The sequence below is a fragment of the Ambystoma mexicanum genome, chromosome 6p (assembly GCF_040938575.1).
Source record: "Ambystoma mexicanum isolate Mex_15411 chromosome 6p, UKY_AmexF1_1, whole genome shotgun sequence".
Taxonomy (NCBI): Eukaryota; Metazoa; Chordata; class Amphibia; order Caudata; family Ambystomatidae; genus Ambystoma; species Ambystoma mexicanum.
This window is the reverse complement of record NC_090935.1, coordinates 1,479,811,113-1,479,827,659: the sequence shown is the minus strand read 5'-3', so window position 1 is coordinate 1,479,827,659 and position 16,547 is coordinate 1,479,811,113. Positions and strand designations below refer to the sequence as shown.

General features: G+C 46.2%; 1 protein-coding gene across 2 annotated transcripts in view; it reads right to left on the bottom strand.

Annotated features, from left to right (window-relative positions):
- Positions 1-16,547, bottom strand: part of LOC138510562 (cytospin-A-like) — a 1,126,527-nt gene that overhangs the window by 374,208 nt on the left and 735,772 nt on the right. For both annotated transcript variants that reach the window (XM_069626319.1, XM_069626320.1), the window contains exon 12: positions 10,649-10,736. In XM_069626319.1, the coding sequence (XP_069482420.1) occupies positions 10,649-10,736 (88 nt within the window). The remainder of the gene's footprint in view (positions 1-10,648; positions 10,737-16,547) is intronic.

Genomic DNA, 16,547 nt, shown 5'->3' with positions numbered 1-16,547 from the left:
GCCAAGAGAGGGTGCAAGCGACCTGAAACAGGAAAGAGGGTGCGAGTGACCCGACAGACTTAAAAAGTAAAAGTAAAAGCAAGAGAAAGCAGGAAAAAGAGGGTATGAGCGACACAAAGGCTGAAAAGGGAAAGTGCAAGTGGCACGACAAAGAGAAAGGAAGGTGCAAGTGTGCACAACCAAGAGAACAGATTAACAGCGTGTGCCAGGGGCACCATAAAGGCAAGAGGAGGCAAAGTAAAGTGAGAAGAGGGTGCAGGTGTGCACAGAAAAAGGAAAGAAAAGTGAAAGAGAAGAAAAACCAGTCTGGGAAGGGCACAGGAGGGAAAGATGCCTGAAGAAAGATACAGAGTACAAAGAGAGGGGTCAGAGGTCAGAGTGGTGGCACAGGGGAAGAGCCAAAGCCTGGCTTTTTCGAAAAAAGTCTCTGACACTACCCCATGGAAAGAACTGTGTGCTAAAATAGTGCATCCTGACCAGGTAAACTTTTGTTTGCAATTAGAGGGGCCTAGGAATGGGGAAGAGAACCCTAAGAGACCCACAAAAGACATTGTTGAACTTTGCAAAGAGAAGCCTAGATTTGGGGAAGGGAACCCGGATAGGCCTAACAGGAACTGTGTCTTTTTGTTTGGAACTGGAAAGATTGAAGCTTGAGGAAGGGAACCCCAAGAGACCCAGAGACATTGTGAACTTTACTAACTTGCTGCAAGTGCCCTATATGGAAGGTTTAGAGTGCAATCCTTTGAGTTCAAATTTCTTTGAACTGGCAGAACTACACCTACTGGTAAGATTACCTGAAACCAGCTGTGTTTTACATTTCCGTTTTAACCACCATTATTCCACTAAGAAGACCCCCTATCACATTTGGTTTAAGAGTGAGAGCAAGCATAGGTTTTGGACGCAGACAAACCTTTGGACTTACAGACATCGAGAGCCCTTAGAAGCATCAGTTAAGGGAACAATCCCTTTAGAGTTAGGGCCGGTAGGTATTACACCAAGCCCACAAACTTTGATGTCCTCCAGATTTTCTTTGCGCAACCCAAAATGACCAAAAGTCACTTCGAATGGATTGTGTCCTCCCACGTATTCCTCATCTTGTGATAATTCGTTATCTCCAGCTTCGCTGCTTCGGAAAAAAAGATTTCTCGCCAGAGGGTGCTGTGCTCGAGGTCGTGGCATCGATTGTCCCTCGACGTACTCCGTACTCTGTCGACGTCACCGATGGTATAAATAGCTGGAGCCGCGCCCGTTGCTTCAGTTCTGTTTTTCCGATCGCTTCACTATCGAGAACAGCGCGCTTCTATTTTCTGTGAAGAAAATGTTGTCATCTTCGACACCTTCGACACCCAGAACTGGGTTTAAGAAGTGTGCAGATTGTGGATCTAAGATGTCGATCACCGATCCCCACCGGATTTGTCTCTGGTGTCTCGGTTCCAGTCACCGAACAGATGACTGCAGGTCCTGCCAATCTATGACCGAAAAAGCTCTTCGTGAGAGGAGAGGTAAACTGTCGGTGGGGAGGGAGGCCTCAAAAAAGGTTTTGTCAAAAAGACACAAGAAAGCGACTGATTCTAAGGAATCGGATCGCCATAGGCACTCAAAGAGATCTCGATTTAGGAGTAGATCGAGACACTCTTCGTCATCATCGAAGAAAACGAAGAGGAGACATAGATCTCCCTCATCATCTTCTTCTTCAGAGTCGACCAAAGAAATTCGTTGTCCGACTAAATCGGATTCTCCCAGTAAGTGGGAAGAATTCCGCAAAAAGATGATGGAGGTTTTCGAGAATGCAGCCCCGACCCCCTCGAAAGACCCTCGAAAAAGCCATACCCCTAAAGTCGCTCCATTGGACGACAAAGGGAAGTCCAAGGCTACCATGGCTAAGACCGGTAGCGTCGAGGAATCCAAAAAACCTTGAGTCGACGTAAAATCGTCGAAGACTCTTCGAGAGTCGAGCACCTCTCCAGTGCCATGCAAGAAACACAAGTCGTCGAAGACTTCGACAACTTCGTCGACGCCCTCGACGTCGATAATTTCGACACCAAAGCCAAATGCATCATCAACGCCATTATCAAAGTCATCTTTGAAGACTTTGAAGACTTCGAAGACACCTTCGAAAACTTCGAGGGTTTTGCCAATTCCTTCGAAGCAGATGGAAGAGGAAGAAAGGAGATTCCCTCCTTTGCCCAGGTCAGACTTTTTCAAATCTATGTCAGCAATCTATGAAGAGTCTGCTTCAGAAGAAGACGAGGTTACTCCTTTGGGAGTTACGTATGGTACAAGACAAGTTCCTGAGGAACTTATTGACCAGGAATCTAGAATGAGAGACCTGAGTGATTCTCTACATTCTGCCAGTGGAGTTGACACATCCCCAGAATTAGAGTTCGCCAAACCTGATCCTGCAGAGCATGTAGATGCTGGGTACAGGGGCCTTATGACCAGGGTAGTTGAATATATGGGTTGGGGTAATACTTCACCCATTTTTGAACAAGATGACATGACGGATATAATCGTCAAGGGACCTCAGAAAGATCCTGTTCTCCCTTTTCACAGGGCCCTTCAAAGGACTGTGGAGAAAAACTGGGAGAAACCAGAAACTATTGCTGCTGCAGATAGCACTTTTCCAAGAAAATATAGACCAGCTGGAACGGATCCTGAATATTTGAATAAACATCCGACTCCAGAGAGTTTAGTCATTCAGGCAGCATCTACTTCAAAACAAACTGCTTATCCAACTATCCCTCCAGATAGAGAGGATAAAAAAATTGATGCCTGGGCACATTAAGTTTTCACGTCAGGCAGTATGGCACTTAAGTCGGCAAATGTCACCTGTACCCTAGCCAGGTTTACCCATACCCTGTGGGACTGTATTTCGGCGGCGGCTGATCATATTCCGGAAGGTGAGGAAAGGGAAGGCTTTCTGAATATAGTCAAAGACGGGAAGGAGGCAATGGGGGAATGACTCCAGTCTGGACTGGATACTGCTGATAGTATCAGCAGATCCATGGCTGCAAGCATTGTGGTACGCAGATTTGCGTGGTTGAGGAAGTCGGGGTTTGCACCAGACGTGCAAGCTAGACTCCTCAACATGCCCTTTGATGGCTCGAGGCTCTTTGGCAGAAAGGCTGATGAAAGCCTAGAAAAATTTCAGACCTCGAAAGCGGCAGCTAAATCACTTAGCGCCTCTTTGCGCCAGCCTCTAAAAACCTATTCAGGCACATCTTCCTGGAGGGGTCGTTCTTTTCGATACTACTCCTCTTTTGGTAGAGGAAGAGGACAGGCTTCTCAAAGGGGCAAAAGAAACTTCCCTCGTGGAGCACGAGGAAGAGGTGCAAAATCAGCCTCAGGAGTGGCATCTGTACCCTCAGCCACTCCTGCAGCCGCCTCCAAATCCCTCTGAGGCCTTGTTACACAAAACACCAGTGGGAGGCAGGATCTCTCAACATCTGAAGGAATGGCGGGGCATTACTTCAGATGCTTGGGCACTGGAAACAGTAGCCCAACGTTACTGTCTCCCCTTTCTAAAAAGGCGTCAGAATCATCCACCGGGAGCCAACTCTGCCAAAATTCCAGATCCGCTTTTAACCCTGCTAGAGAAAGGTGCCATAGAACTGTTACCTGTAGCGGAGAGGAACAGGGGTTGGTACTCACCATATTTTCTCGTCCCAAAAGAGGACGGAGGACTGAGACCCATCTTGGACTTGAGAAACTTGAACAAGTTCCTCAGGAAGGACAAGTTCAAGATGGTGACTCTTTCTCAGATCCTTCAGGCTCTCCAACTCCAAGATTGGTTGGTATCATTGGACCTTCAGGATGCTTACTTTCATGTGCCAATCCATCCAAAGCACAGAAAGTACCTGAGGTTTGCGATTGGCAATTCTCATTATCAGTTTCGAGTTCTGCCATTCGGGTTGACCTCTGCCCCGAGGATTTTCACCAAACTGTTGGCGGTTGTGGCAGCAAGTCTCAGGAGAGGAGGTATTCACATATGTCCCTACCTGGATGACTGGTTGATCAGAGCAAGTTCTCCAGAACAAGCTCAGGAACATCTTTCGATCACCTGCCACTTCCTCCACAAATTGGGCTTCTCCCTCAATTTCAAGAAGTCCCACATGATACCATCCCAGAAACTCTAGGAGCAGTCTTGGACACTTCATCGGGAAAAGTCTCGCCTCCCGAAGTGAGAGCTCTCCACATCCAGCAGATGGTAACGAAGTTTCAGAATGCCCAACATCTACCGGCCTTCGATTTTCTCAGGTTGCTCGGCCTCATGGCATCCTGCATTTTCCTAGTATCAGAGGCCAGGTTGAGAATGAGATCCCTTCAATGGGCACGTAGAACTCAGTGGTCCCAGTTCTCAGGGAATATGTCGGATCTTCTGCAAGTCCCGAGCTCAGTTGCTCAGGATCTTCTATGGGGGGCTTGCAACGACAAAATTCTCAAGGGAGAGTCTTTTTGGCAACCATGGCCGGAGATAACAGTAGTGATGGACGCCTCACTCACGGGGTGGGGAGCACACACCAACAATCTGACAATCAGCGGTCGTTGGTCTCCATCAGAGTCCAAACTACACATCAACCTTTTGGAGCTGAGGGCAATCAGACTAGCTCTGAAGGCCTTTCTGCCCTCTGTACAGGGAAAGAATGTCCTGATAATGACGGACAACACGGTGGCCATGTACTACCTCAACAAAAGAGGAGGAGTAGGGTCACTGCCACTGTGCAGAGAGGCAATGCAGCTCTGGTTCTGGGCAATACGAGAAGGAATCTCTCTGTCTGCAATTCACCTAGCCGGAGAGAAGAACACGGCGGCAGACGCTCTGAACAGGCAGAGTACAGTCTCTTACGAGTGGGAGCTGGCTCAGGAAGTCCTTCTCGAGATCTTCGCCCTTTGGGGAACCCCTCAAGTGGATATGTTTGCCACCGCGATCAACCGGAAGTGCGATCAGTACTGCTCAAGGGAATTTCCTCAAAGAGGAGCTCTGGGAGACGCATTCATAGTGGAGTGGAAGTTTCCACTGCTGTACGCGTTTCCCCCAGTGCCTGTGATTCCTCAAGTAATCAGGAGGTTAAGAAAGTTCAGGAAAACCATGATCCTAATTGCCCCGGATTGGGCCAGGAGGACGTGGTACCCAGACTTTCTAGACATGTCCATCTGCCCTCCAATACGTCTTCCGCAAAGAGAGGATCTTCTCTTGCAAGAGGAAGGTCGGGTTCTCCATCCAGAGGTGAAGACACTCAACCTTCACGCATGGTTTCTGAGAGGTTGAGATACAAGGATTGGGAACTTCCGGATGACGTAATGGAAATCTTGCTTTCGGCCAGAAGACCAGCAACAAAGTCTTTGTACCGATGTCGCTGGAACAGGTTTAATAACTGGTGCAAAGACAAGGATGTGGACCCTTTTCAGTGTGGCACCCCAATGGTGCTCTCTTTTCTACCACATCTAACTAATCTGGGGCTCCAGATAGGAACAATCAAAGGATACCTTGCTGCGCTGTCCATTTTCAAGCGCTCCTTGGAAGAGGTTTCATATTTCAAAATAGCATTAATAATTCAATTCTTAAAGGGGCTTACTAATGTATACCCTCCAGTACCTTTTCATGTACCAACTTGGGACTCAAATTTAGTATTAAAATTCTTGACTTTCATACCTTTTGAGCCTCTGCACTCATGTCCATTGAGGCTTTTGACTCTAAAAACTGTCCTCCTTGTGGCCCTATCATCAGCCCGCAGGGTTAGCGAACTTCAGGCTCTCTCATGCAAAACACCATATACAATTTTTTATAAAGATAAGGTAATCCTTAAAGTTAAACCTTTGTACTACCAACCTTTTATCCTCCTCCTCATCTGGGCAAAGAAGAGGAGAGATTACACATATTAGATCCCATGAGGGCTCTTAGTTTTTACATCTCAAGGATGGCTAAATTGAGACAAGATGACCAACTATTTGTGGGTTATACTGGTCATAAATTAGGCTTATCTGTAACAAAACAGACCATTTCCCGCTGGATCATATTGGCCATAGTTGAATGCTACAGATTAGCGGGAAAAGAACCACCAGATGGGCTTCGTGCCCATTCTACAAGGGGAATGGCTACTTCTGCGGCTCTAAAGAGGGGAGTCCCAGCAGCAGATATTTGTGCAGCTGCAACCTGGAAAACAATGCATACTTTTGTTAAACATTATTGTTTGGACACTGCCTCCTCTAACAAGGGTTTAATTGCACAGGCAGTTCTGCATTCTGTCAACGAAAACTGAAATTAGTACTCCCGCCTCCAAAAATTGTTACTGCTATGGGAGCCTATCACAAGATGAGGAATACGTGGGAGGACACAATCCATTCGAAGAACAAGTTACTTACCAACTGTAACGTTCTTTCGACTGGATGTTCCTCCCACGTATTCCTCATCGACCCTCCCATCCTACCCCACAGTACAGTTTACGTTTCTTATACTTTCCTCTCACGAAGAATGTATCGGTCATGGGACACGCCTGGGTGTTCCTCCTATATATATATATATTTCATCGAAAAAACAGAACTGAAGCAACGGGCGCGGCTCGAGCTATTTATACCATCGGTGACGTCGACAGAGTACGGAGTACGTCGAGGGACAATCGACGCCACGACCTCGAACACAGCGCCCTCTGCCAAGAACATTTTTTTTTCGAAGCAGCAAAGCTGGAGATAACGAATTATCACAAGATGAGGAATATGTGGGAGGAACATCCAGTCGAAAGAACGTTACAGTTGGTAAGTAACTTGTTCTTCTTAAGAAACCAAGGCGACAACTGAAGCAATTGAGGGTAGAGGTGCTATATTCGGTCCTAGGGAGAGTTTGAAAGGAGGAGACTGGACTAACCTTGGGAGTATAGTTCAGGGTCAACGCGCTCGTCTTAGAAGCAAGAAAACGCTGAGCAACACAGATCGATCCCCGGGTCCACGCTTAGAAACCTCTGGGTATTGAGCACAATTACAACCTCTTTCGAGCCGAAAACCAAAACACAAGGCACAAGGGAGGCACCAGGATCACTGAGAGATCATCCCTCATGGAGATCCTAGGACTGCCCAAATGAGAAACAAATCACGGGCACTTCATATGGAAGGGGGAAGCAAATGCATGTACCAGTGGAGAGCTGCATTTCGCAAACAGATTCTGCACCTCCTCGAGAAGGAGCTCCCATTTATGAACCATAACCTCCAGTCTGCTAAATTTGCATCTACCTCCCAATTGTCCTACTCTGGTAAATGGAGGGCCTGCACATAAGCCTCCTGTACGATGGCCCATTCCCACAGCTCTACTGCAACATCATGAGGCGAGGAGACCAGGTTCCATCATGCTTCAGATAGAACACAGCAGTTGTATTGTCTGTCAGCAACTTAACAAATGATTTATGAATGATTGAGTGTAAAGCCTGGAGGGTATTGAAGATGGCCTTGAGATTGAGCACATTGAAATGGCAGGTCCTCTGTTTGGGATCATACAAATCATGTACCTAAAAGTTACCTAAGACTGCTGCACAACCCAAGAGGGAGGCATCTCTGGTGATGATCAGCAAGTTTAAAAGCTTCACTTTTGTGCCACCACATCAGATCTAAAAACAGAAACAGAGGAATCTGCAACACCACCGTCTGACCCTGAAATGCCTTGGACAAGACGGACGCCAGGTAGAGCTAGGTAGAGCTTGGCCCTTCTCAACTTGAGCCTGGCATACAGAAATGAAAAAACGCAAGAGGCAATAAGCCCTCTGAGCTACTTTAACCCTCAGTGGTAGCTGAAATGCCCAGACAAATCAGTCTTAATCAGGTATTGGACTTTGTCCTCAATTGGTCCTCACTTGGTGAGAGCCCCAAACAACGCCAATGAAGGTCACTCTGGGAAGGTGTCAATCAAGACTTCTCAAGGTCCAGGAAAAACCCAACAAGAAAGAGCAAGTAAAAGAGCACTTGAAGTGATGTTTTTGCTTCTGAGGGAGTGGATGCATGGATCAGCCACTCATACAATAAGGATCAATGTGGATGTCCCACTGCATGAGAAAGTCTACCACTTCTGACATCATCTTTGAAAAGATGCATGTGAGCCACCTTGAGCCCAATTGAGAGTACTTAGTACTGGAACTTCCGCTTCATAAGTGAAAACTGCAGGCAGTGCTAATGAGGCTCCCTAAACAAAACATGTTGGTGTGCTTTTTTCAGATCAAGAGCACAGATTAAATCTTGGCTGATAGGAAGCAGACTAGATCTGCACTGGTCTGAATCGTTCTAGGTGTAAGGCGGTGCCGAATGAGGATAGGTCCAGCATTGTTCTTTGGTACAGTGGACGGTCTGGAAAAATAACCTGTTCCCCTCTGGTGAGACAGAACCATCTCCACTGCAAGAATGTCCAGCAGCTTCTGAATATTGGAAGCTAAAGAAAGAGTTATCAGCAGCAGCAGTTGGAATCTAGAGAGCGGCCCATGAGAAAGGGAAATGAGATAACTCGCAACGGCAACTCTCAGGAACCATGGGTGTGAGAAAAGGGTCACCCATTGCTCCAGATGGAATGAAACTATCCCTCCTACTGGAGAGGAATAACGGTGAACCAGCCCATCATTGCTTAGGCTTTGGATCTGAGGTAGGGAAGTGAGAAGGCCCTTGGAAGAAGTCCCTGTGGTGGTGTGCTGCTGCTTCTTGCACTAATGTAGGTATAAGGGGGAATGGTCAACTTGCCTACCCCACCTCTTCTGGAAACCCTTAAACCCCCAGAAAAGCAGCAACACCTGCTCTCCAAGGCTTTTTGAGAGGAGGAAAGTAGTTCTTACTTTGGCTTAGCAAAGCCAAAACCACAAGTGAGTTGGCCATTTGATTGAGGGGAGGTCCATGATCTTGACCGGAGATAAATTGAGTAGCTCGTATATATGAATGTACCCTCATATCTACATATATGATCGTACCGCTGGCTGAAGTGTCAATGTGGCCAGCAGCTTATTGCAAGAGGTCCTGAGTGACTTGCCTAACCTTGGTGAGCCGGGAACTGAATGCCTCCTTCTTGTCCACAGATAGAAGCCTCTTAAATTTGGCTTGCCACAGTCTTTAGTTGGTAGCCTGCATGAGCTGCAAGAGAGAGTGTTGTCATACCTTGCACCCATAAGCATTGAGGAACGTGCCCTCCTTCCCCAGAATCCAGGGAGTAGAGGTGCAAATTGAGAATCTAGATTTGAGGGTTGCCACAACCACCACAGAAGATAAGGGGTGAATGCGGGGGTTTGGGGGGGTGGGAGTGCAGAGAAGGTAAGAGGACTCAAATCAGTAGACAGTACCTCATTTAGATACTCCTGCTGACCACCAACCCCAAATAGGGGTTTTGCCAAAGCTTGAGAGCCTCCACCATGATGTCATTTTATATGGGGACACCCGATTTCGCTCCTGAATAAGATGACAGCACCCCTACCAGTTCTGCTGCTTCTGCTGGAGGACTCTCTGGAATTGGAATGTCCAGGAACTCTACAAATGCTGCCATTTGGTCATGAAAAGCTCTTGCGTATTACAACAATTACTCCTCCGGTCCATCAGCAATGTCTCCCAAATCTGAGGACAAAGGAATAATTCGAGGCTGGAGGCAGAGGGGCCAGAGCCAGTGCGAACAACAGTGCTGGACCATATTAAAGTCCCATTAAAGATCTTCCACTGGCTGCTTTTCAAGGAACAATCACAATTAAAGATCCTTTCTTTGAGGTCTTGGCCACAAAGCCCTGTAGGATGCATCACAAGCTAATTCTCTAAGAACTTTATGACACCCTACCAACCAGACACCAAAGATTGTCCATGTGCAACATCCTAATTGCCTGCAAGGCTAGATACACACTATTCTGTGTAAGGCACCTCGAAGCTCTAGAATTCCTTACCATCGCACTTTGTACTCGGAATTCCCCAAGTTATCGAAGGGTCTGAAAATGCACGTTTTCAATATTGCTTTTCTCAGAGATGACCAATGACTCTGCCTTCCCCTCTCCTAGCATCAGCCATTAGTCATCTATTTGTATTTTTATTATTTGGGGTTTTAAATATCACACTCCTAGCTGGAGACCAACAGAGCACTCTACATGTTATTCAGGGTAACATATAGGCTAAGAGGTTTATAATATGTCGGATGGGATGTTACGCGGAAATGCAAGGTGCCTAGGTCATACCAAGCTACTGACTGAAGAAAAAAGGTCTTGAGTTGTTTCCTGAACTGTAGGATCATTGGTGCAGTCCAGATTGCCACCAGATAATGTTGCAGTAGGCAGGGGTATACTGGAACACAGAGCTGGTCAGTTAAAGGCCTAAAACCGACCTCATTAAGACGTGTGTTGGTGGTTCATCAAATTAAGACTTTGTCATCAAAATACTTCTCCAGCATCAAGGCTTTTCCTGCAGTATCAACATGAAATGCCATCATCATGTCAGATTCTGTTGATGATTACTACCATCACAGAAGTCACTGGACTGATCCCCCCACCAGTGATGACCTTTCCCTTTCTGTAGAGCTCCCCCTCCTCAAAGGGCAATGAAGAGGCTGACCAAAAGCAAGAATGGCTTTCCAAAGAACCACATAAATAAACAGCAAACACAATAAATACATTGCATTGTCCAAGCACTCAAATTATACAAACATCTCATACAGTACCTGGGCTTTTGAGGTGGACGCTTCCCAAGAATTACTGAAAGCCTTCTATTCACGTCTTCAGCTTCTTGGAAGGATTTTGAAAGAGCATCTAGAGGATAATATACAATGTTTTTGTTTTATCCACAGCTCCCAACTCAATTGAGTCAATTACTTAATTGACATTCTGACTTCAATTGACATAAATGAGAACACCCACCCACAAAAACCTTATCACTTCTACAACATTTCTTAGCCCTTTTGATAAACATGTGAGTTCACTGTCTTTGGATACCCAACCGGTTGAGTGGTGCATTGGTGACTACAGTTCAGGAATACAGCATGGCAAGCGGCAAAGTCATGTCTGAACATTGACATATATTTAATAGCCTACATTAATTCTGCATTTGACTCTGTTTCTAGAGGGCTGCTCATGAGCATACTGAACAACACGGGTTGCCCATCCACCCTGATTGACATCATTGATGCATTACATTCAAATACCTCCATTCAGATTAGGATAATAACAGAGGGACTTTTATCCACTCCTATTCGCACGTTTAGAGGGCTGAAGCAGGGTTGTATCCTCGCTTCAGCCCTCTTAAACTTTTTCATCTTTGATATAAAGAACGCATTTGAAAGTATTGCTGCTGACGCCCCAAAACTGAACTTCAAACCAGTGCCTACCCTGTTGTATGATGATGATTTGGTTCTCCTCTCCAAGACTGGTATGGGCCTTCAAAAACGTCTTGATTCTTTGTCCCAATACATAGGCACAAATCAGTTAACAATAAATCTTTAGAAAACCAAATTCTTGGCCTGACCTGGCAAGCAAACCACTCGTAGCACATTTGCACATTTGCATGGACCTTAAAAAATGCAAGGATAGAAGTTGTCACTCAGTACAGGTACTTAGGTATGATTATTGACAGAGAACCTCATAATAAAGCCCAACTACTGACTTTGGAGAGAAGACTAATTACATCTATATCACAGACAAAAATAATTCTTGCCAAATACGTAAAATTTTACTTAAACCCTGCCATGACTTATTATACCCAAAAAGTCACTCCTGTATTATTGTATGGGATGGATACAAGAAAAATGTTACCAGAAGTATTCTTTTGCAAGATGGAGGGAAAATACTGGAGAGAAGTCTTAAAATTACCTCAGTATATAACTGTTGCTTGGCTTAGAAATTAATTAGGGCTGATTTCTCTACATGTATTATACCAATGGCGCCTCTGTACTCTACTCAGAAAATGCCTTTTAGCAGTACATTCAGACATTTTATTGACAACATTTTGTACTTACATATTTTCATCTGATCATAGTTTTATAAAACAATAGAAAATGAGTATTTATTACATTTTGGCCAGTGCTGATGTAACCATCAATGTACTAATTTCAAATCCTGATAGAGCCAAAATGAAAATATATCTGGCAGACTGGATTCAAGACACAGAGATTATGCGTTCAGTACAAAGATTACAGACAAAATCCCTTTGGTGAAAAGAAGTTCCGAGTTATGGAATCATAAGTACCCTTCACCAATGTATAGACCTAATGGCCAAGCACAAAATGATAAGCAAAGATATGAATACTTGTCTCTTCTTTCACACAAATGACTGGAAAGAGACTCTGCAAGACCTAACAGCACAGTGTCCGGAACTCTTTTTGGAAAGAAAAAAGCACTTCCCCAAATATTTTGAATATCTTGGGGCGCTTTAAGCTAACGTCAGATGGCAATTTATTCTATCCACTCCATGCACTGGCATAAGAATTGCCACTGTGAACTTCTTAAATGAACTATCATTGTAGAATAGCCCAAAGTTGACACCTGGCATTTTATCATACACCAACTTGCAGAATTATCCTGTAGCACAATATCATTGCTCAACTCAATGAAGAAGAGAATATACATCAACTGCTTCCATGTGTTCTGACGTGTTTGATCTCTATCCCATCATGATTATGCAATCAAGCTCTGCATTTATGAATTAGATATGTTAATTGGATTTCGTCATTTTTTACGAATTGAGATGATCATCAATAAATATGTTAGATCTTATAAGAGAAGTAATCATACCACTTAAGCTGGAAGACCAATGTATCCAACTGTAATGAAGCACTTATACATCAACAGTTTTCATGTGAACTGTTATGTTTGATTCCTACTCTAGCATAATCATGAATTAGATATGTTAATTGGATTACATTATTGTCTACGAATTGAGGTGATCATCATCAAATGTGTTAGATCTTATAAGTGAAGTAAAAATAACACTTAAGTTGGAAGAGCATAACTGCAATTGCATTTTGTATATATTGTATAAAGACTTATTTTGACATATACATTTTTAATTCTTTTTAACTTTTTAACTGTACATTTTATTGAAAAGTATATTATTTCAGCTGCATCAAAAAGAAAAAAAAAACAGTTATTATTAATTATTTATCTGTTTTATTAGATGCAAACAAATGTGACGAATCGTGGCATACTGTCACTTCTCCCAAGAGGGAAGCCTTTCCCTTTGAAGCTAGAGAGGTAAGACCTAGGGGTAGAAGCAAGGAGGACCTTGAGCTCAAGACGAGCAGACGCACCAAAGAAAGGTGGACCGAACACAAGTCACAGATTAGAACAACAAACCTTAAATCGCCTGTGTTCTGCCATTTCAGGGACAACAACCATAATATTTCACAAATGCAGTTCGCCATACTGGAGGTGTACATCCCCTTTCAAGGGGTGGAGACCTACCTAAACTACTTGCCCAAAAAGAGCTCTTCTGGATTCATAGACTTGATGCTATGTCCCCACTTGGCCTCAATGAATACTACTACTTGGGACCCTTCATTTAAGATATAACATACCCATTGATTAGACACATTTATGTCCCATAGCAGCTTTTTGCCATCTACCCTAAGAATTGGCTAACCCTAGACCATTAGCTACTAGATTATGAACTTTAGGATGGACAGTGCAATCTCTTTATCATGTGTGGTCTCTGTACCTTGTACCAACCTAGTATGGAATGCACCCTTTATCTTGTATAGAATGAACGGATGTTTGACCATGTTTTAGCTAATTCATTTGTACTTTCCTTATGCTGACACAATGTACTTCTCCATTTAAGTCATTTTGACACATGACACCTTCACAAGAATGTGAACCCTGGATGAGGGCAGGATGTGGATATTTAGCATGGAGTATCTTAAACACCAGACTACTAGATGTTTGTTAGGCCTGGTTCCGCCATAACATTGTTAAGAATTACAGTATTTGCACCCAAATCAGCATGTTGTGATACGAACATGTTCCACCATAATTTATTGTTTCGCACAAAATAGGTTCTTGTTTGCACCCAAATTAGCATGATGCCGCATGAACTTGTTCCACTATAGTGTACTAACCCGTTCAATCTGAATTATAGAAATTACACATTTCTTCCATTAGCCAGGCAGCATGGCTTATACAGCACGCTCTAAGGCTCTGACATCCTAGTCCTGTAAAATATATCCCCGCCATTTAAAGTTGCTTTGGTTGACCGCTATTTAATTTGACCCTTAGTGGTCTGCGCACACCCGTTGTGCACATTTTATCTTCCGACTATTCATGTTATCAGCAGCAAAGTGCTTGTGACTGCTTTTCACTATAGCCTCCCATTTGGTATGGTCACTCCCGACAATTTACTTTTGTTTTTCTTGACAATCCCCTTTTTTCCACGGCCGCATGCACCCAGAAGACCAGCTGCCCCTCACTAGTGTCAGTTTCCTCTTTAAGCATTATGTTGCTTTAAAACAGCAATCCTTTCGTTCTAAGCGGATTAGGGGCTCGATGTTTACAGGTGACGTCGCTCGCTCTTCAGCGTAGTGAGGTCACTGTGTAAACACTGCCCATCACGCTTCCAAAGTTTCCTTCTTTTTCAGGAGAATGCTCCATAGTCGGAGCACTTTGTCAGGTTGCCCACATCGTTGTGTGGGCGGACCCCTGTTGGGTCCTCAGGACATGACGTCCCGGACGTGACGTCAGGGGAAGGGTGAGGGACGGGGGGAGGTTTCGGCAGTTCCGCCGGGCCAATTAATAAAGAAGGTTGTGCAGCAGATTTGGCTCCTGCGTATTATTCCGGCGTGCGCCGGATCAGCTGTTTGGGCCCGCTTCAGCGCGAAGCAGGGACCCAACACTGGCGACGAGCGGGCGCGGACCCCGCAGGCACCGTGCCGAGGTCTGCAGCTGAGCAGTTTAGCGCATCGGCGCGCCTCGGGCACGGGTGCCCACCCGGCAAGGCCCCGCCTCCCACGTGACAGAGGCCTCACGTTCAGCCCGTCACCCTCTGCTACAACGGGTGCACCGTGTGAGTGCGGCCCCGGCTCCTGCGTGACATTACTTGCAAGCCGGGACACAGGCGCTCCGGCACCGCCGAACACTCGTCACGAGCGGCCCCGCCCCCGAAGTTAAGAGCGCCGTGTGAGCACGGCCCCGGCCCCGCGTGACACAGCAAACACCCGCGCAGAGATGCCCACGGGACACGGGCGCTCCGAACCCACGGAGGCACCCGCCACACGCGGCCCTGCCCCCCACACGCGGGCGTTCAAGAGAAGACGTGCTAGTATCCAGCACCCAGCAGGAGCACAGGCCAAAGGCCACAGCACAGGCCAAAGGTCACACCACGAGGAAGCACCAACGTAGGTGCCCACAGTGCATCTCACATAGCACTAAAGTCAGCGCCGCCACACCTTCACGGCGGCGCAGTCATGTCGGACACCGCGACCACCCCGGCGTCCTCCTCAGGAGGAGCAGGACAGGCATCTGGAAGCACCGACACTGCGCAGGACAACAACCTGCATGCACACCAGGAAGGTGCAGCCCAAGTCATGCATATGCCCAACCCATTTGAAATCAGAGACACCTCCAACCTAGGGCCCAGATGGAACATATGGTTACGAGACTTCAAGTTCTACACAGGGGCCATAGGATTGACGGACGACACGAGGCTGAAAAACACACTGTTCATGGCAGTGGGACCGGCGGTAAGAGACATTGCGGGGGAGTTGCTGGATGTAGACACCGTCACATACGGGGAACTACATGCCAAACTGTCTGAATACTTCGCACCGCATACAAACGTGTTCCACACAACAAGACAGGAAAAAGGGGAGTCCATAGACAGTTTTGTGATGCGACTACGCATCAAACTGAAACATTGTGAATTCCACAGGTACTCCAACGAAGAGGGGCTCAGGTACCAAGTGATAGCTGGATGCCTCTCACAACCTTTCCGCAAACAACTGTTACAGAAACAACGGTCACTAGAAGAAATCCTGGCATTGGCCCGCATGGAAGCAGCGGTGGACTCGCAACTGGACAACCTCGGCAAGGTGTCCATTCACCAACAACGCAGAAGTAATCAACAAGATATACACCCACCCAAGTCAGACCACCAAACACCCCGATGCCACGTGCTTCAAATGCGGCTACGAATATCCACACTCTGGCACATGCCCGGCCATTGGGCAGAAGTGCGCCGCGTGCGGGGGAATGGACCATTACAGGGCCATGTGCAAGAACGCCCCGACCCACTCAACGCCCAAACACCGATACCAAGAAAGGCGCAGGCCCACACCACAGAGCCCATCCAGGCCGCCAGCGGGCAGCGAAAGGCGGCGTACCAGGAAAGAAGAAGGAGACCGTAGAAGTCGCTACACACGCGAAGACAAACGGTCATCCGAGGACACTAGAAGATCACACAGGCGGAGTTTCGTAAGGTACGTGGAGACCCGATCCCCCACCAGCACGGATACCCTCTCGTCAGAGGAGGATCAGAGAAGAAAAGGGTACGTGTGGGCCCTACAGGACAACACGACGGCCACCCAACACAGCCCCATCTTGACACTCCAAGTGAACGACACACCGCTGAAGTTTCTC